This window comes from Scyliorhinus torazame, chromosome 2 (assembly GCF_047496885.1).
Source record: "Scyliorhinus torazame isolate Kashiwa2021f chromosome 2, sScyTor2.1, whole genome shotgun sequence".
Lineage (NCBI taxonomy): Eukaryota > Metazoa > Chordata > Chondrichthyes > Carcharhiniformes > Scyliorhinidae > Scyliorhinus > Scyliorhinus torazame.
The window spans coordinates 212900071-212921109 of NC_092708.1; the positions used below are offsets into that span (position 1 = coordinate 212900071).

The following is a 21039-nucleotide window of genomic DNA, read 5'->3' on the forward strand; positions in this document are numbered from 1 at the left end:
AAGAAAAACAATATTTAAACTTTTAAACTTCAAACTTAACAAGAACAGCTTACATGCATCTCAGAACCCTAACGCATGATTTCCCATTCAACAACATGTAAATTGAATATACATCTCTAAATTCCACTTACACAGGTAGGCAAAAAATGTTTCTTGCATTTACAGAATATATTCATGCTGGTAATTAACCCCCTTCAGACTCGATCTGAAAGTCTGTCTCTTTGGCAGCTTTACATGATCTCCCCCAATCCCTTTCCAAATCTTTCTCCCTCCACCTGTTCGAACTGGATTCTTTTATCTCTCTCAGCTCTGCCTAGCCCTCAAAGATGATTCTATCTAGGCATATCCAGATTTGAACTCATCGTCGTTATCTGGACTTTTGATTATCCATTCCCTTTTACACAAAAGAACAGGGCCATGCTATGAATATGCAACTAACCTCTGATATATGGACAAAAGAGGCCATCAGTCTCCGTAATGGGCTAATGGCTGGTCGGACAAGAATGCCTAGGCGAGGAAAATGGATGTTGAGTGAATCACCCCGGTTGAACAGGGGTTTATTCTCATTAATAATTTAAGTTTAAATGGGACAATGGAACTCAGGCCAGGTGTGGGCATATACCTCTGACTCAATGGCAACAGTTTGGCCCTCAGGCAGTTAACCCCTAAATTGCCTACTACATCTTTGAATCAATTTCCGAATGTCTCCCAGGCATCACACAGGGCATCACCAGAGTGGCCCAGGCATCAGAACCACATTTTCAGCAGGCTGATACACCACTCAATGACAGCACGGGTGGCAGCTTGGGACTCATTATAACGGGTCTACACCTCGGTCTCAGGCCTCCGCATCGGCATCACCAGACATGACCTCAGTGGATATCATTTATCCCCCACAAGCTAACCCATCATCCTGGGGTGGTCCTTGAAGACACCGGGGATTACTGAATGCCCCACGATGTAGCTGTCATGCAAGTTCCCTGGGTAACGGGCAGTAGCTGTCATGCAAGCTCCCTGGGTAATGGGCACACATGTGCATGATTCGGAGGTGTAGCCACACACATTGTGAACATTCAGGGAGCGGAACTACTTCCTGTTAATACATGGCACTTCCTGATGCCCTGGCACTCACAGGGTGACACGTGGCATCGAATGCGCCCTGGACCTGGGGCATCCGGCGATGGCGGAATATCTTATGGCGCCTGGTGGGCCTGGTACAGTTCGAAGCTGATATAGTTGGATGCCTGAGAATGCAGAACATCCGTAACCTCCCGAATGCACCTGTGGGCTATAGATTGATATTCCACACAGATCCCCGCTCGAACCCTGGAATGACCCGGTGGCATAAAGGTTCAGGGCTGCAATGACCTTTGTGGCCACTGGGAGTCACTGCCCTGTTCCTCCATGTGGTGCTAAGCCCTCAAGGATATGGCACAGGTGCCGCACTGTCTCCCTGCTGAGACGCAATCTTCTGTGGCACATGGTGTCCATTATCTCATTGAATGACCAATGACACCTGTACACCTTGGGACGTCACTGACCTCCCTTTCTGGGTCCCACCTCACCCTGATGGGCAGTCGGATCTTCAGGGTGTGTGGAGGTCCCCTGCACAAGGGGTGCCGCCTTCAGCCTGTCTTTGCTTTGCTGCTGTCTCCAGCATCTGCCCACCGCCACTGCCTCAAGCTACATGAGGGCAGCCTCTGTGGGATCGATTCCAGCAGACATCATTATACCTGTAGGAATTAGAGAAGAGAGACCAACAATCAGTTCGGGCTTCAGCCCTGAGCGCTGAACTGCCCCAAGCCTCCCACCCTTAAGTGACCTGTCTTCTCTCAGAGTGCCATCCAACGAGCCACTTGTGCTGGCAAACCTTGCTCTGCACATTCACCCCCGGCCACATCAACAGCCGCTTAACCCCTGCCGGGAACAGCTGCCCTCCATTCATCCACACATTAACACTTTAGTTGCGAGAAGATCCACATCCTGATCTTTAGTGCCGCAGGGTCTTCAGTGTTTGATAGTTGCCAGCGGCCTCTATGGTGCTGATGCTCCTAGAGTTCAGGTACACTGTTGGGCTTCAAGGTTTGCTGGACATGCAGTGCATAAATCATCCTCTGAGACCTGGCACTTGTGTCCTCGGGGAGGCACTTGAGAGTTGAGGGTGTGAACTGCTCTCACAACCAACAAAGTTAATTCTTCATTTGAAATAGCCTTCAGGCATAGAACATAGAACGATACAGCGCAGTACAGGCCCTTCGGCCCACGATGTTGCACCGACATGGGAAGTCAAAAAACAAAAGCCATCTAACCTACACTATGCCATTAGCATCCATATGCTTATCCAATAAACTTTTAAATGCCCTCAATGTTGGCGAGTTCACTACTGTTGCAGGTCGGGCATTCCACGGCCTTACCACTCTTTGCGTAAAGAACCTACCTCTGACCTCTGTCCTATATCTATTACCCCTCAGTTTAAGGCTATGTCCCCTCGTGCTAGCCATTTCCACCCGCGGGAGAAGGCTCTCACTGTCCACCCTATCTAACCCCCTGATCATTTTGTATGCCTCTATTAAGTCTCCTCTTAACCTTCTTCTCTCTAACGAAAACAACCTCAAGTCCATCAGCCTTTCCTCATAAGATTTTCCCTCCATACCAGGCAACATCCTGGTAAATCTCCTCTGCACCCGCTCCAAAGCTTCCACGTCCTTCCTATAATGAGGTGACCAGAACTGTACGCAATACTCCAAATGCGGCCGTACCAGAGTTTTGTACAGCTGCAACATGACCTCATGACTCCGGAACTCAATCCCTCTACCAATAAAGGCCAACACTCCATAGGCCTTCTTCACAACCCTATCAACCTGGGTGGCAACTTTCAGGGATCTATGTACATGGACACCGAGATCCCTCTGCTCATCCACACTGCCAAGAACTTTACCATTAGCCAAATATTCCGCATTCCTGTTATTCCTTCCAAAGTGAATCACCTCACACTTCTCTACATTAAACTCCATTTGCCACCTCTCAGCCCAGCTCTGCAGCTTATCTATGTCCCTCTGTAACCTGCTACATCCTTCCGCACTGTTGACAACACCACCGACTTTAGTGTCATCTGCAAATTTATTCACCCACCCTTCTGCGCCCTCCTCTAGGTCATTTATAAAAATGACAAACAGCAACGGCCCCAGAACAGATCCTTGTGGTACGCCACTTGTAACTGAACTCCATTCTGAACATTTCCCATCAACCACCACCCTCTATCTTCTTTCAGCTAGCCAATTTCTGATCCACATCTCTAAATCACCCTCAATCCCCAGCCTCCGTATTTTCTGCAATAGCCTACCGTGGGGAACCTTATCAAACGCAGCTAGAGGCTGGTCACAAAGAACCGTACCAGCCGTACCAGGCTGGTCACAACGTAAGTGAAATTGAATTTCAGGATAGAAGCAGCAGCAGGGCTCTGTCCTGGAAGTGTCTGGTAGGACAGACAGGCTGGAGCTGTGGTTGCCCCTGTTATGGGTCTCCACAATATTTAAAGATGGATTGAAGGCCTTACAGACTCAAAGTCCCTCACCCTCCCAGCCCAGGGACGACCACTGACCCTGAGGGGCCCCCCATCCCCCCGAACACTGGGGCAGCAGCTCCGGTGCCCTTGATCTGCATGCCGGTAAATGGAAATGACTACTTATTTCCCCTCAATAGCCATTGCGGCAGCTTCATGTTTTTGAAAAGGAGTACTAAACGTCACCGGTGACTTCCTGCTGGGAGTCGGGTAATTCCCGGTAGGCTGCTGCATTCAACTTAAATCTTGGTAATGAGATTTAAATGAATGGAAATGATGGTGAATGACATTCTCATCATTTCTGGGCGTGATCTGGAACTCGCCATCACGAGTGGGTCGGTCGGGTGTATCGCAGAATGCTTCATGCTCAGTGAAAATCTCGATTTTGGCCTTTCCTCCTATTTAAACTGCGTGTCCAGATCCGCGCTGGGCACTTAGCAGTCACTGAATCACACCCGAGATTATATATCACAGCCGTCTATTTCCACATTGGCTGGAATTCTTAGAAAATCACCGAATAATCTTTTCAAATAAGAGGAAGGCAATGATATCCCCAGTGGAGGGCTAAGTGCACTGTTGTAATTAAGAACTTACCTTATTGGATCTGACTTTCTGCAGGGGTCTGTCAATCTACCACTGTGAGTCTTGGGGGAGATTAGTTGAACCCTCAGGAAAATATTTGTGCTGTCATTTTTAATTATGAGTCAGCACTACTTGTACTATTCATTGGGTGGTATTTTATGCTCTCCCCCCTGGTGAGTTTGAAGGCAGGGTATGGTATTTAATTGTTTGAGATGAAAATGGGTGGGGACACAAGCACCTTCACACTGATTACCTCATGCACTTCCAATTGATAACCTTAAATGAGCAATTAATGCCCAAATTAAGGGTATCTTCCTGCCTCCATTGGTTATTAACTGAGCAGTAGGTGGGCCTCTCCTGGGAAGCATGACATACACACTCAGTGGCTGATTGAGGGACCTGGCATTGGGAAGGGTTGGGAGGGCTGCTGTGAGCCACACTCTGCCCTTGCTGCTGACCCCGCAATGTCCCCTCCCTGCATCGCCGCATGAAAGACCCCCTGTCATTGCCTACCTCTGGCCTGCTCTGCGATGCTTGGTTATTAGTGGGTGTGTTTCCTGCAGCAGCCACAATGTCCCAAATGGCTCACGTTGAGTACAAGAACTGCCTGCCTCTGACTAACTGGCAGCTATTGGCACGTGGGACTTCCTTTCCCCAGGATCCAGATTTGTGAATGGCCCGCTGGTGACCTCTCAACTGCTTGATTGGCTCTTAATATAGTGGGCTTTTGCAGGAGGAGGAAACACCAGTCTCTCAACAGCTCTCCAGCCAGCAGACAAAATCTCTGTTGCCTCAATAAAAATCACCCCATTGTCTACGCATCTGTTTGGGGCTCGGATATTGGGCATTTCTGATGGCACTCAGTTAAAATGGGTGTACACGATGATAATGTGGGTGAAGTAATGTAGCCAATTCTCTTGGTGTAGATGTTTTTCCTGTCCATGAAAAAAAAGCAGAGTCTGGTTACACTGGGTCACTACTGTTTCTATGAGCCATCTCTGACTCCACCTACCCTGGACAAAGGAAGTGTTGGATGGAAGTTCCAGAGTCAAATTTTATCTTACGAAACCTGCACACAGGGCCAGACTGATAGTGGGTCAGAAAATCTTTTGGTCTGTTCCTGAATTTTGCCATGGCTCTTTAAGTTTGCCCCAGGGCAGCACGGTGGCACAGTGGTTAGCATTGCTGCCTCAAGGCGCCGAGGTCCCAGGTTCGATCCCAGCTCTGGGTCATTGTCGTGTGGAGTTTGCACATTCTCCCCGTGTTTGCGTGGGTTTCGCCCCCACAACCCAAAGATGTGCAGGGTAGATGGATTGGCCACGCTAAATTGCCCCTTAATTGGAAAAAAATGAATTGGGCATTCTAAATTTATTTTTAAAAAAGTCTGCCCCAGCATTAGAATCCTGCTTTCAGGTTTTCCAAGCAATCAGTCTGAAAACGAGAATGGTCCACACTAGGTGAACGAAGGATTCTATTTGAAGGGGTGCTTCAAATCGTTAGAATCATTGCTGGAGACCTTACTTGTGAAAGCTAGCGGAGGCAAGGAAAGGGAAAGAAGACATGGTAAGATTGCCAACTCCCCTGCCCCAACTCCACCACCAGGCCTTTTATTATTCCCTAGAGGTAGATTTAGAGGGATGTGTTTTTTCTTCAGGGCACGTGTAAGAGACCAACTACCAAAGTAGATAGGTGTGGCTGGCATGAAGGCTCTGAGCAACAGAAATGGGAGCCCAAGATTTGGATGCAGTGTTGGAAAAGGTCTAATTACTTAATTTGGTAAGTAAAGGTGAGTGTCATACCATATAATAATAATTGCTTATTGTCACAAGTAGGCTTCAATGCAGTTACGGTGAAAAGCCCCGAGTAACCACATTCCGGCGCCTGTTCGAGAGTATGGGAATTGAACCTGCGCTGCTGGCCTTGTTCTGCATTACAAGCCAGCTGGTTAGCTCACTGTGCTAAACCAGCCCCTCATTCAAGGGCATTTTGTCACTCTCTGACTTCCCTGTCATTCTCCTGCATAGTAATCAGCTGAGTGACACATCTTGCAATTCTATACATTCCTACCTCTCCAGGCCAAAGTTCACATGCACACCTATTATCATTTCACACCCCATCCCTCATAGTCACCCTGACTGTATTGGAGGATGAGATCATGAAGATTGGCAGCTTGGCACACACATTAGGTGCTGGCAATGGGAAAATAGAGGTAGCCTTCAGACCCGGTAACAATATTAGATGACGCATTACTACTTGGCACTTAACAGTCACTCATGTTGAATTGATGGTGCCCTACTGAAATGTCACAATGTGAACTATGCTGAGTTTAACCTTTCTCAATGTCAGCACTAACTCATATTTGATGACCTATAAGTCCTTCAAAGTTGTTGGAGGATGTGCTGCAGAAGAAGATGAGGAGCCCTCAGAGGAGGGTCAGCACTCTTGAGGATTCACTGTCACTGACTCATGCGTAGATACAGAGCTTGGTAAAGATTACAATCAAGAAGGTAGAGTTGTCATGGTGAGGGACACATCACATGTGAGCAGAAGCAGGTGTTGGAGACAGGGACAGCAGTGGAGAGTCCCATCAGAGGGTGCAGAATACTTCAAGCTCTACTCAGCTGAGTGTAGAGCCCCAGAGGGGATATCTACGAAAAGGCAATTTTTGGAGCAGCAATATCTCTTGGAGATATATTGTGGGGCTTCATTTCTACCGTGATTTCCATAATGTCTCAGGCTGCTCTTCACTTCCATGAAAGTGTCACCACCTGCAAAGTGAATCAGACACAGCTGCCCACTGAGTGCACACTGGCCCAGATCAATTGTCTGCATATCAAGGCTGACACTTTACAGAGGATAGAATGAAATCTCAGCCTTCAGGTGCTTGCCAGTTTCATTATTCAAGAAGTCCCTATTACGTTCTCGCCTCGTTGGCTATGGCAGGCTTCACAGTGCTCGGGGAATCTGTTAGTGTGCTCTTAAATGGGTTAACTTCTCAGTTAATTACCTCTTTGAATATTTTCATTAATTATCCAAAAATCTACATGGGTTCTTTGCTCACCTGAAAACCCCAAGTTAAAACTGTAAGAGGACAGGATCATGTCACATTCTGAACCTGGTGTCATCTTTTATGGATTTGGCACCTTACCTGCACCCAAACCTGACTCCCCTTGGCAGTTAAAATTCTGCCTTGATGTAAGGTGGCTGACATAACCAGTGAATGGAAGAATATTAGACTGCAAAAGGCTATATTTTAGACATACTGGTGTGGTCCAAATCAAGTAAGTAGCCTAGACCCCTGAAGGCATGGAAAGAAGGAAGCAATTGGCATTTATAATCACACGTTTTGCAACCTTGACACATCCCAAAATACTTGGCACCCAAAAAAGCACTGCTTGGCAGGCCTCAACACCCACTGAAATAACACATATGTCATGGTTTCCAGCAGTGTTGGTGGCATGTGGCAGAAACCCACATAAACTGGTAGAGGGCTTCCCCCACTCTTCGACACTCTTCGTGTGGGGCAGCACTATGGCACGGTGGTTACCACTGCTGCCTCACAGCGTCAGGGAACAGGATTCAATTCCAGCCTTGGGTCACTGTCTGTGTGGAGTTTGCACATTCTCCCCATGTCTGCATGGGTTTCCTCCGGGTGCTCCGGTTTCCAGTCCAAAGATGTGCAGGTTAGGAAGATTGGGCTTGTTAAGTTGTCCCTTAGTATCCAGAAGGTGGGTGGGGTTTCAGGGATGAGGGTGGATCCTAGGCAGGGTGCTCTTTCAGAGGATCCGTGCAGACTCAATAGACCGAATGGGCTCCATTATAGGAATCCTATGACATGTTGCAAGCAGCCCAGTGAGTTGAACGATTGGTGGTTCATGGCAAACATCTTTATTTTAAAGGGGGAGTAGCTAAAACCACCTGTATCTGCTCCTGCTCACTGGTGTTGGTGAATCACCCAGTACAGACCACACACTCCCACCCCAGCCGATCTATTATACCTGATCGCTGAAATACTATTTGGAAGGGACAAAGTGGGTGATGATGCACCTTTCAGAGGGTTCTCTATGTGACTGCAACTATCGAGACATCTGATAAACCGAGACAACGTGGAGAGGCACATGGGTTGGCCTATAGCGGTAAAAGTAGGCAATAACAGGTGACTGAACCATGCATCTGTGACTGTGAATGTATGAGTGAAATAATTAAGCAAAAAGGGAATAGAAAGAGAAGATACAAGAAACTGCCTTCTTTGCATGACCACCACCGTGGAGATCTTTGGTACTCTGCCAATAAGGTTGATATCAGCATCTAGCTTTGGTGCCATTGTCTGGAGATTGAAGAGTTTCTCCTGTTTTATGCCAAAAGAATGGGTATGTGCCATGTTTAACAGTTTTCAAGCTATATGTGACAACATGGCACAATGTGTATGATAACAGGAAGAAGTAGTTCATGGGGACAAGATGTAGTTGTGAGTTCATCAGAGGATCTGAAGGATATGTGTGAAAGTAGAAAAGAATTGCAAAGCCTCAGGAGAGCCATATGAAGAGTTATGGAAAGGATTGTTGGTCCTGAAGTAGAGTTGTGCAGACCTATGTGATGAATATCACTGGGAAATAGGGTTGTAACCATTATTGGGAGCAGTTCTCATCCCACTCTTACTCCTATACCTGATTTGTGAGGCTCTTCATGTTCCCAGCGCAGTTTGAAAAACTTGCCAGTCAAAAGGGCTCCAGATTTAGGCCAATGTTAACATTGCAGTGGTCTTCAGGTAAGTGTTGAGAGATTGGGATGGGACCTGGGTCTGAGAAAGTCTGTCTTGGGAATCAGGGTTGTGAGTCATGTCAGGGATCTGTTCATGAATGAGTTTCAGGATTAGGTTTTGGGTGAGAATGTTGGGGCAGGGATCGGAAGTGTCAGGAAAAGAGGTGGAGAGGATTAAATGATCCAGGGGCAGAAGAGCAGGCTAGGCAAGCAATCTGAAGTGGAGGTCAGGGCTAGGAGCATAGGCCAAGAAGGCCAAAAGAGTTTGTGGTGGCAGTGATTTTGAACATTTTACTACGTGAAGGATGTTATATGAATGTAAAGTGTTCTTGTTGCTCCCCAACAGATTCAAGTAGCAGCCACGTTAACAACTGATCATAGCTGATTCCTATCTTAACTCCGTCTTCCTGAATGGCTGATTTGGGCTAGAAAGCTGGTTTGTGATGCAGAACAAGGCCAGCATCGCGGGTTCAATTCCCATACCAGCTTACCTGAACAGGTGCCGGAATATGGCTACTAGGGGCTTTTCACAGTAACTTCATACTTGTGACAATAAAAGGTTATTATTATTATGATTTGGTTCCCCCATTTCCTGAACAAAAATATATTGATCCCACTTATGAAATTTTCCATGATCTTAACCTCAACATACTTTTGAACAGTTCCAGATTTCTACTCCCCTTTGCATGAAGAAATGCTTCCTGACATCGATACTGAAGATCTGTTCTGGTTTTGTTCTCTTTGTTCTGGACTCTCCCATCAGGGGTCCTGCCTATTTAACCTATCAAATCCTTTAATCTTCATAAATACTTCTGTTTGATCACCTCTTTAATCATCATTACTCAAGTGAATACAGGTCTAGTCTATAAAACTGAATACTACATTTAATTTAATAATTCAAGATACCAGTCCCACTAACGTTGTGGTTATGCTAATAGGGCCTTCGAGACACTTTCTTGCACACAATATACGGAGGTTGTGAAGTGATGTGACTGGGAATAAAATGGCGTCAATCTCTATCTGACAAATAGTAATTATTTAAAAGTAAAAGAAAAACAATCAGTAAGTGTATTGAGAAGCTTTGCACTGCATAGTATAAGCTTTAAAGAATGTTCAGAATAGGTCAGAGCAGAAAAACTCCCCAGTTTGAAGATACCCTGTGCATCCTCTGTGATGAATGTCACTTTGACCACAGCATTAGATGAAGTAAAAGCTTTTATTAGAACCAAACCCATAGCCTAAAGGTAGAAATCAGTACGCATATGTAGCTGTACACTTAGACAGCTACGCCACCAGTTTCCAGGTTGCAAAACAGTGCAGATGAAATCTGTATCATGTAATTATCATTCAGGATCCCTAATATCCAGTAGGATTAGAAGCTAACAAATAACATTTTGAATAAGACTTAAATAGTTTAGACTACCTCAAACAACAAATGTGATATAAAGAAAATCTTGGGTTGCAAAACATAAATTCTTACCAACTAAAAATCATCATTAGCAAGAGGCCGACAGAATAATGGAGATAACATGGCGCTCATTAGTTTGATCATATTTCAAGATGTCTTGACATCAGGACCATCATTAAACACCAATAAATGAAGGTTGACCATCCTTAAAAATAATAAACCAGCAAAAGTAAATGGCAGCTTCCAAAGCACCCACTGCAGGCCAGCATTAGTAGGGTTAAAAGATAAAAGGCTATTAGAAAATGTGTATAAAAAACACAAGCTTGTTAAGAACAGTACTCCTGTAACACTCCTTACAAGAGAGGAATCGAAGGTTCTGTTCCTTGCCTGTTCATTGAACAAGTCATTCAGACTTGTAAGTATGTCTTTCTTACTTTGTTAATGTTTTTGTAGTAGAGATAGCCTTTTGAATATCCATGATTATTATATTTCTCTTTTTGTAATGACAATCTGTTACAGGACTTATATTCTGTAAACTCTGTAAATCTGTCTTATACAGGGGCAGCATGGTCTGAAGGTGGATAAATTACCCGGACCGGATGGACTATACCCCAGGTTCTGAAGGAGATAACTGGGAGATTGTAGAGGCATTGGTGGTGATGTTTCAGGAATCACTGGAGTCAGGGAGGATCCCGGAGGACTGCAAAATGGCTAATATAACACCGCTGTTTAAGAAGGGAGGGGGGATTGTTTATCCTGCACTTTCAAGAATTGGATGCCATCAAACATTATGGGGGAGGGGGGGTTAGTGGGGTGGGGGGGGGGGGGGTGGGGGGGTGCGGGTTGAGTATATTGTTTATTGTTTACCATGTATAGGGATGACCGTGGATTCTCTTTGGTCTTTCTTGGTTTGTATTTGGGATGTAGGGATGATGTTGAGGGGAATGCTGGTTGGGGGATTGCTATTGTATTTGTTATTGTTGCTTATCTTTTGTTGGTTGTATATTTGATGAAAAAGTGGAAAATGAGGAGAATGAAAATATTTTTTAAAAAGGGAGGCAGGCAGAAGATGGGAAATTATAGACAGGTTCACCTGACTTCAGTTGTTGGTAAGATTTTAGAGTCCATTATAAAGGATGAAATTGCAGAGTACTTGGAAAGGCATGGTAAAATAGTGCTGAGTCAGCAAGGCTTCCCCAAGGGTAGGTCACGCCAGTCAATCTGTTATAACCCTTTGAAGAGGTTACAAAAAAGTTAGACAAAGGAGAGTCAATGAGTGAACATAATCTATTTGATTTCCAGAAGGCCTTTGACAATGTGCCGTATAGGAAGCTGCAAAACAAGATATGAGCCCATGGTGTTAGGGGCAGGATATTGGCATGGATAGAGGATTGGCTGACTGGCAGAAGGCAGAGAGTGGGGATAGAGGCAACCTTTTCAAGATAGGAGCTGGTGACTAGTGATATTTCGCAGGGATCAGTGTTGAGACCACAACCATTCACAATATATATTAACAATCTGGAAGAAGGAACTGAGGGCATTGTTGCTACGTTTGCAATGATACAAAGATATGTAGAGAGACAGGCAGTGTTGAGGAAATGGGGAGGCTGCAGAAGGAGTTGGACAGGCTAAGAGAGTGAGGAAAAAGAAGTGGCAGATGGAATACAATGCGGAAAAGTGTGAGGTTATGAACTTTGGTAGGAAGAAGAGGCATTTTCTAACTGGGGAAAGGCTTCGGAAATGTGAAGCACAAAGGGACTTAGGAGACTTAGTTCAGGATTCTCTTCAGGTTAAGATGCAGGTTCAGTTGGCAGTTAGGAAGGCAAATGCAATGTAAGCATTCATTTTGAGTGGGCTAGAATACAAGAGCAGGAATGTACTGCCGAAGCTGTATAAGGCTCTGGTCAGACCCCATTTGGAATATTGCGAGCAGTTTTAGGCATTGTGTCTAAAAAAGGAAGTGTTGGCCTTGGAGGGGATTCAAAAGAGGTTTATAAGAATAATCCTGGGATTGAAGAGCTTGTCATATGAGGAGCATTGAGGATTCTGGGTCGGTACTCAATGGAGTTTAGAAGGATGAGGGGGGATCTCATTGAAACTTAGAGAATACGGAGAGGCCTAGATAGAGAGGACATGGAGAGGATGTTTCCACTAGTAGGAAGGATTAGAACCTGAGGGCACAGCCTCAGACTGAAGGGACGATCCTTTAAAACAGAGATGAGGAGGAATTTCTTCAGCCAGAGGGTGGTGAATCTATGGAACTCATTGCCGCAGAAGGATGTGGTGGCCAAGTCACTGAATGTCTTTAAGACAGAGATAGATAGGTTCTTGATTAATAAGGAGATCAGTGGTTACGGGGAGAAGGCAGGAGAATGGGGAACTGACTCAATGGGCCAAATGTCTTAATTCTACTCCTATATCTTATGGTCTATGGTCTTAATGCAACTCTACTAGCATTTCCTTTGTGCCTGTCCTTCCTAAGTACTGAATACCCCTGGATGATTAGTTCTCATTCCTGGTCATCCTGTAGCCACATCTCCGTAATCCCAAATATATCATATCCGTTTACATCTATTTGCGTGATAATTTAATCTGCTTTATTGCGAGTGCTCTATGCATTAAGGCACAAAGCTTTTGGCTTGTCTTTTTAACATTACTTCTCCTGCTCCTGATATTTTTCACTGTGGCCCTGTTTGAATCTGGCCCTTTGTTTCTCCGCCTATCTCTTTTTTTATTCCCCTTTCTGTCTTTTAGTTTTGTCCTTGATTCCCCCTCCTCTGACTCCTTACATAGGTTCTCATCCCCAGCCACTCAAGCAAATATTCCCCCAAGGACATCAGTCCCGGTTCTGCCCAGGTGTAAGCTGTCCAATTTGTACTGCTTCCCATCATCCCCGGAACCAGTCCCAATGTCCCAGCAATCTAAAACCCTCCCCCTCTCACCATCTCTTCAGCATGTATTCATCCGATATACGCTGTTTTTCTACTCTGACTAGCATGTGGCACTGATCGTAATCCTGTGATCACTACCTTTGAGGTCCGATTTCTCAATTTTCTTCCCAACTCCCTACATTCTGCTTTTAAGACCATATCCCTTTTTTTGTTTACCTATGTTGTTTGTACCAATGTGTACCATGACCACTGGCTGTTTACCCTCCCCTTCCAGAATGTGCTGTAACCGCTTCGAGACATTCTTGATCCCAGCACCAGGGAGGCAACATACCATTCTGGAGTCTTGTTTGTGGCTGCTGAAATGGCTTACTATTCCCCTTACAATTGAATCCCCTTTAACTGCATTCCCACACTTTAAACTCCTCCCCTGTGCAGCAGAACCAACCATGGTACAACGAATTTGGCTGTTGCTGCTTTCTCCTGAGAGGTCATTCCCCTCAATAGTATCTCAAGTGGTATATCTGTTTAGCAGGGAATGGCCACAGGAGATTCCTACACTGCCTACCTAGCTCTCTTGCTCGGCCTCTGGAGTCTGACCTGCGGTGTGACCATCTCTCCAAACGTGCTAGCCACGACAAACTCCGCCTCGCAGATGCTCCACAATGTCCCCAGCTGCCGCTCCAGTTCCGAATTCCAGGCTTCTAGGAGTTGTATCTGGAGACACTTCCTGCACACATGCTGGCCCCTGGCACTGGAAATGTACCCGGCTTACCACATGGAGTAAGAGGAGCAAAATTTAAAACCCATGTCAACCTTCTTCTGGTCTACCCACATTTGGATTTAACAGAGTTGAGACCAGGGACAGCCAGGTGTAGGGCTCATCAATTAAGCATTTTCAGGAGGCTGACAACCTCTGACCTAAACCTATTTGTAGGCTTAACCTTGGCTATCAGGGTTTCCGATTTAGTTCTTCCAAATCTTCAAATGTGCAATCTTATATAATGTTCCTCCACTCTGCATTCCCACAATGCGGAAGTCAAAATTCACTGCGCCAGTTTAATCTTTCCCAAAACCTCAAATCAATGGAACTTCCTCTCTCTGCTCGGATTTCTATCCCCCGACAATCTATATGTTTTTGCAAGGTAATTCAGTGTTACTTAATCATGAATTCTTGATTTATCTCACTCATAGTTTTATTTTCAAATTGCTTTGTACATCTGGGTTATTCATCTTGGTTTCTTAACCAAGAACAACATTACCTTGTTAGGGACAACATGCCACTTCTTCCCAAAATAATTACATACCAGCTGCTTTTGACATATGTGTCTGAGAACATCTGGGGAACTGTGTACTGCAGGAGTCTTTAATGCTTGATGCCAATGACCAGCCAACAGATTGTGCTATGTTGCCACAAGGATTTCAATGTATAAAACCAGTTGAGGAACTGACAATCAGGTAGAAACTGGCAAACTTCACTTAGGAGTTCTTGATGCACTCGCACAGCATTCCTTTGTGTAATCATTTTTACAACTGTTATCCATTTGAAGTAAACAAGTATGATCCAATGTAAATATTATGCACATGGGAATGTAATGCAATACACATTTGTACCTGAAATTTGCTGAGAGAGAAATTGCATTAATGGTCAAATAAATTCTTGGCTTCAATGTTCCAACAGTGTCACAAAGAGCAAGGTGGAAACGTGAATATTTTTGACTTTTATTGTTGGTCCCTTCATTTGAACCAGCCTAAAGAAGCTCTTTGAATTATTCCCCATCTACCTGATTTTAAACACATGAGGAAAAAATCCACGAGAAACCATAGGAATTGGCTATGGAAATTTCAAAGGTATTATCCCTACAGAATTAGACCAAAATGAATGAATAAAGGTGCTGACATGAGTAGATGATTTTCAGAAGAAAAAACGGTCGTCAAAACCAGAAGAATTTGTGACAAGCTTGTTACTTTGTCCCCACTTTGTCAGTTATAATTGTCAGCAGAAATGGTCATGATATTATGTTTGCTAAAACAAATTACAATCCCCTTGGTCATTCATGGTAGCTGACACAATGCAACTATAGCCAACAATATGTCAATACATAAAATATTCAATTATACGGTGACAGATTGGTTAGGGATGGGTATATTCTATGCATGTGATTGGAAACTTCAAGTATTTCTGAGTGACTCACTGGAGGAATGGATACCACCCAGACCCAGTCATCCATGTCTTCCTCCTTTTGCTGCTGAATTGCAGACCCTGAAAGACACACAAAAAAACACCAGCTGAAAAGACTTGCATCCGAGACAAAAATGCAGAAGTATGAGCTTAAATCTTGTCAAAACAATTACAGTGTAAAAAAACACCCACTATCTCGACCATTAAGAATGATGTTTTTACATTCAACTGTCTCTTTTGTTTTGTGAACAGGATTATTTTGGTGATAATGAAAGCTGAAAATGCTGGAAATACTCAGGAGATCAGGTAGCATCTGTGGAGAGAAAGAAAAGCATTTAGCCTTTCAGATTGACAACCTTTCATCAGCACTGGAAAGGTCATCGGCCTGAAATGCTTTTGCTTCAGATTTCCAGCATATTGTCTTTGTTTTAATATGGTTACATTCTTTTCAGTCCAAAAAATAATTGTCTGATGAAATTGTAGCAATTACTGTTATTGTAGGAAATATAGTCAGAGACAATAAGAGAGAAATTTTCTCTGAACTAACTTGCTTGCAGGTCAGGAACACCACAGTTTCAGCAGCTGTTATCTCCATGGCTGTTTAACTCAGCTGCAGTGTTAGCATCGCACTTCTGAGATTCCTGACCATTCACAGAAGGCGCGATTTAACATTTCTAAGTGTGATTTGGGGCATGTTTGGCAGGGTGTTCCTCGACGGCTGCATTGACAAGATCACGGTCTGTATTTAACGGCATCCAGTGCCGAAAAGAGCCCCCATGAACTTCTCGCCATTACTGGCTGTCTTGCCTCAGTGTCTTGCCGCTAATAAGAACATAGAACATACAGTGCAGAAGGAGACCATTCGGCCCATTGAGCCTGCACCAACCCACTTTAAGACGTCACTTCCCCCCTATCCCCGTAACCCAATAACCTCTCCTAACCTTTTTGGACACGAAGGCCAATTTAGCATGGCTAATCCACGTAACCTGCACGTCTTTGGACTGTGGGAGGAAACCGGAGCACCCGGAGGAAACCCACGCACACACGGGGAGAACGTGCAGACTCCGCACAGACAGTGACCCAGCGGGGAATCAAACCTGGGACCCTGGCGCCGTGAAGCCACAGTGCTATCCACTTGTGCTACTGTGCTGCCAACAAGGGGTAGCTGTTTTTAAACGCTCCCTCACCACTCACTCCTAGTCAAAACAAAAGGAGGGCAGCGCCCAGACCTGCTCCTTGCTTTCAGGATGCCGACCTCACAAGGCTTCTTCACGACGTTGATGTGAGATGGGTGATGCACGATCAATTGCACAAAGACTAAAGTTGGAGACAACTGTGGCTTTATTACAGTCAGATGCGTGGCCTCCTGCTGCAGCTGGCGAAATGGCAGGGCACTGGAGGTCATGCATATTTATACAGTTCTCCGTGGGCAGAGCCAGCCGACAGGAGCTACCGGCGAACCTGTAGCGCAGGTCCTACCTTACATCTCCTATTACAGTGGTTCACCACAATGGGACATCCTGTTCCCCCGAGCAGTCGGACGACCAGCATCAGAGTCACCAATACGCCTGGGAGGCAGTGGCAGCAGTTCACCCCCTGTTAAAAATGAGTCCGGCGGGGGTGACGTGAAACTATATACAATTAGTGCGATTATGTACAGTGGTAGGAAAAAGAAAAGTCCATGTTGACGGTCCGGAGTCCGTCAAAGGTTCAGCCGGTCCGGTGCCTTGGTGCTTTGTTGGGAGCGGCGTAACGGTGGAGGCGAAGTCGGTGGTGGCGGTAGTGGAGGTGGCACCGATTGCAGTGGTGGCGGTGCTGATGCTGGCCAGTCATCGGGGAACTCCGGGAGCATGCCAAAGTCCTCTTCGTCCTCTTGTGCAAAAAAGGGGAGGGGGGGGTGGTCTGGTGGGGTCAATATTGGCAGCGCGGTGGGGGCGCATGGGTGTGGGGGGGGGGGGGGGTGTTGGGGTGGAACCTGACGGTGCCAGGTCCCTGAGTGAGACAGTGTCTTGGCGGCCGTCGGGGAACTCAACGTAGGCATATTGAGGGTTGGTGTGGAACAGGTGAACTTTGTCCACCAAGGGGTCCGCCTTGTGGAGTCGGACATGCCTACGGAGAAGGACCGGTCCTGGGGCTACGAGCCAAGTCGGGAGCGACACCCCAGATGTGGACTTCCTGGGGAAGGTAAAGACACGTTCATGGGATGTGTTATTAGTGGCGGCGCACAATAGTGACCGGATGGAGTGTAGAGCGTCAGGGAGGACCTCCTGCTAGCGAGAGGCTGGGAGCTTCCTGGACCGTAGGGCCAGCTGGACGGCCCTCCAAACCGTCCCATTCTCCCGTTCTACTTGCCCGTTTCCCCGGGGTTTGTAGCTGGTCGTCCTGCTGGAGGCTATACCCCTGCTGAGCAGGAACTGACGCAGCTCATCGCTCATGAATGAGGATCCCCTGTCACTGTGGATGTAGGCGGGGAAACATCCACAGTGAGGTGAGATCCTAGTGAGAACAGGGTGAAGATGGTGCTGAGGGCCTTGATGACGGTGGCAGATGTCATATCAGGGCATGGGATGGCGAAGGGGAATCTGGAGTACCCGTCGACCACACTGAGAATGTACGTGTACGGTCGGTGGAGGGGAGGGGCCCTTTGAAATCCACGCTGAGGCGTTCAAAGAGGCGGGAAGCCTTCACCAGGCACGCACGGTCCGGCCGGTAGAAGTGCGGCTTGCACTCCGCACAGACCTGGCAGTCCCTGGTGACTGTCCTTACTTAACGGAGTAGGGCAGATTGCGAGCTTTGACCAGATGGTACAATCGAGTAACCCCCGGGTGACAATGGCTGTCGTGTAGGGCCCGGAGTTGGTCCACTTGTGCGCTGGCACATGTACCTCGGGAGAGGGCGTCTGGGGGCTCGTTGAGTTTACCGGGGCGATACAAGATCTCGTAATTATAGGTGGAGAGCTCGATTCTCCACCGCAAGATTTTATCATTTTTGATCTTGCCCCGCTGTGTGCTATTGAACATGAAGGCTACCGACCGTTGGTCCGTAAGGAGAGTGAATCTCTTACCGGCCAGGCAATGCCTCCAATGCTGCACAGCTTCAACGATAGCTTGGGCCTCCTTTTCGACGGATGAGTGTCGAATTTCAGAGGCATGAAGGGGTGGGAAAAGTGGCGGCAAGGGCGATGTCTGAAGCGGCGCTTTCTACTTGGAAAGGCAGTGACTCGTCCACTGCGCGCATCCCGGCCTTGGCGTTGTCTGCTCTGATGCGGGCGAAAGCGCGTTGTGCCTCGGCCGCGAGGGGGAATTGGGTGGTCTGGATGAGTGGGCGGGCCTTGTCCGCATAGTTTGGGACCCACTGAGCGTAGTAGGAAAAGAACCCCAGGCAGCGTTTGAGAGCGTTGGGGCAGTGGGGGAGGGGAAGTTCCATGAGGGGGCGCATGCGGTCGGGGTCGGACCCGAGAAGTCCGTTTTGGACTATATAGCCGAGAATGGCTCACCGGGTCGTGCTGAACACACACTTTTCTTTGTTATAGGTCAGGTTAAGAAGAGTGGCAGTGCGGAGGAATTTATCGAGGTTGGCATCGTGGTCCTGCTGGTCATGGCCGCAGATGGTGACATTATCTAAGTACGGAAAGGTGGCCCGCAAACCGTACTGGTCGTCCATTCGGTCCATCTCTCTTTGGAAGACCGAGACCCCATTTGTGATACCGAAAGGGACCCTAAGGAAGTGGTAGAGGCGACCGTCTGCCTCAAAGGCAGTATATGGCCGGTCCGACTTCTGGATGGGGAGCTGGTGGTAGGCGGATTTCAGGTCAATTGTTGAGAAGACTCGGTACTGCGCAATCTGATTGACCATATCAGATATGCGTGGGAGGGGGTACGCGTCGAGCTGCGTGTACCGATTGATGGTCTGGCTGTAGTCCACGACCATCCTGTGTTTCTCCCCAGTTTTAACCACGACCACTTGGGCTCTCCAGGGGCTGTTGCTGGCCTCGCTAATACCCTCCTTAAACAGCCGCTGGACTTCGGACCTGATGAAGGTCTTGTCCTGGGTGCTGTACCATCTGCTCCTAGTGGCGATGGGCTTGCAATCCGCAGTTAGATTGGCAAAAAGGGAGGGGGGATCGACCTTGAGGGTCGCGAGGCCGCAAACAGTAAGGAGGGGTAAGGGCCCGCCAAATTTGAGGGTGAGGCTCTGGAGGTTGCACTGGAAGTCCAGGCCCAACAAGAGTGCAGCGCAGAGATTAGGAAGGACATAAAGGCGGAAGTTACTAAATTCTACGCCCTGGACCGTGAGGGTGACTGTACAAAAGCCTCGGATCGGGTCACAGTGGGATCCGGAGGCTAGTGAGATCCTACGATTGGCAGGGTGGACATCGAGGGAGCAGCGCCTTACCGTATCTGGGTGAACGGAGCTTTCGGTGCTCCCGGAGTCCAACAGGCACGAAGTCGCGTGGCCGTTGATTTTAACTGTCGTCGATGCGGTGGCCAGGTTGTGCGGGCGAGATTGGTCCAGCGTCATCGAAGCAAACTGTTGGTAGCCATCGGATGCTTCGGGTGGCGAAGCGTGTGCGGTTCCGATGTTGGGCCATCCGGAGACCCTGTGGGGGACAAGATGGTGGCACCCATGGTGCGCACATTGCGGGGTCGGGACAAGATGGCGGCGCCCATGGTGCGCACATTGCGGGGTTGGGACAAGATGGCGGCGCCCGTTGGTCGCACATGGACCCGGGAGGAGAAGATGGCAGCTCCCATTGTGCGTCTGGGGAGGGGGCGACTGCGCGGGCCTGGCACACAGCCGCGAAGTGGCCCTTTTTACTGCAGGCTTTACAAACTGCAGTGTGGGCCGGGCAGTTTTGGCTGGGGTGCTTCTGCTGACCGCAGAAGTAGCAGCGGGGACCCCCGGAGTGCGCGGATCGGCGTGCGGTGCAGGCGTATTGGGAAGGCAGGGCCCCGGCTGAGGAGGTCGTCGGCAGGGTCAAGGAGGGGTAGGAAGGAGTAGAAGGGTGGGCAGCGCAGCGGGAGGGGTATGACTGTACGTTACGGGATGCGACCGTCAGGGAGAGCGCCAAGGTTTTCGTCTCTGCCAGTTCGAGCGTGGCCCCTTCCAGTAATCGTTCTTGGATGCGGTCCGACGCAATCCCCGTCACGAAGGCATCGCGCATGAGGAGATTTGCGTGTTCGGCGGTGGTAACGGCCTGGCAGTCACAGTCCCGGACGAGTGGAATTAGGGCCCGCCAGAAGTCTTCGATGGACTCACCAGGTAGTGGCGAGCAGGTGGCAAGTACATGCTGTCATAATATACCCCAATATATCATGGTGCAGACACACACACATGGACATGCAGTGGGACCAATCAGCATACACAACACCGCAGCCAATCACCAGGGAGAGCACACGCACTATAAAGACAGGGGACAGGAGATTTCCCGCTCATTCAAGTAGCAGCCAGTTCGGAGCACAGAGCTCACAGCCTGCAACACAGACATTCACCATGTGCTGAGTGCATCACCTGGTTAGGACTAGGAAAGGGTCAACAGTTAAAGCTGGTATTGCATTTACCCACAGTTCAAGTATGTTAATATAGTTAACCTTATAATAAAATAGAGTTGCACCACTTCCAGTGTTGGTGACCTGTTTGTGATCCAGAACACCCG

General features: G+C 47.5%; 1 protein-coding gene across 2 annotated transcripts in view; it reads right to left on the minus strand.

The window, feature by feature from the left end:
* LOC140395520 (uncharacterized) overlaps window positions 1-21039 on the minus strand; it is a 1079902-nt gene that overhangs the window by 159563 nt on the left and 899300 nt on the right. For both annotated transcript variants that reach the window (XM_072483429.1, XM_072483418.1), the window contains one exon: window positions 15397-15464. In XM_072483429.1, the coding sequence (XP_072339530.1) occupies window positions 15397-15464 (68 nt within the window). The remainder of the gene's footprint in view (window positions 1-15396; window positions 15465-21039) is intronic.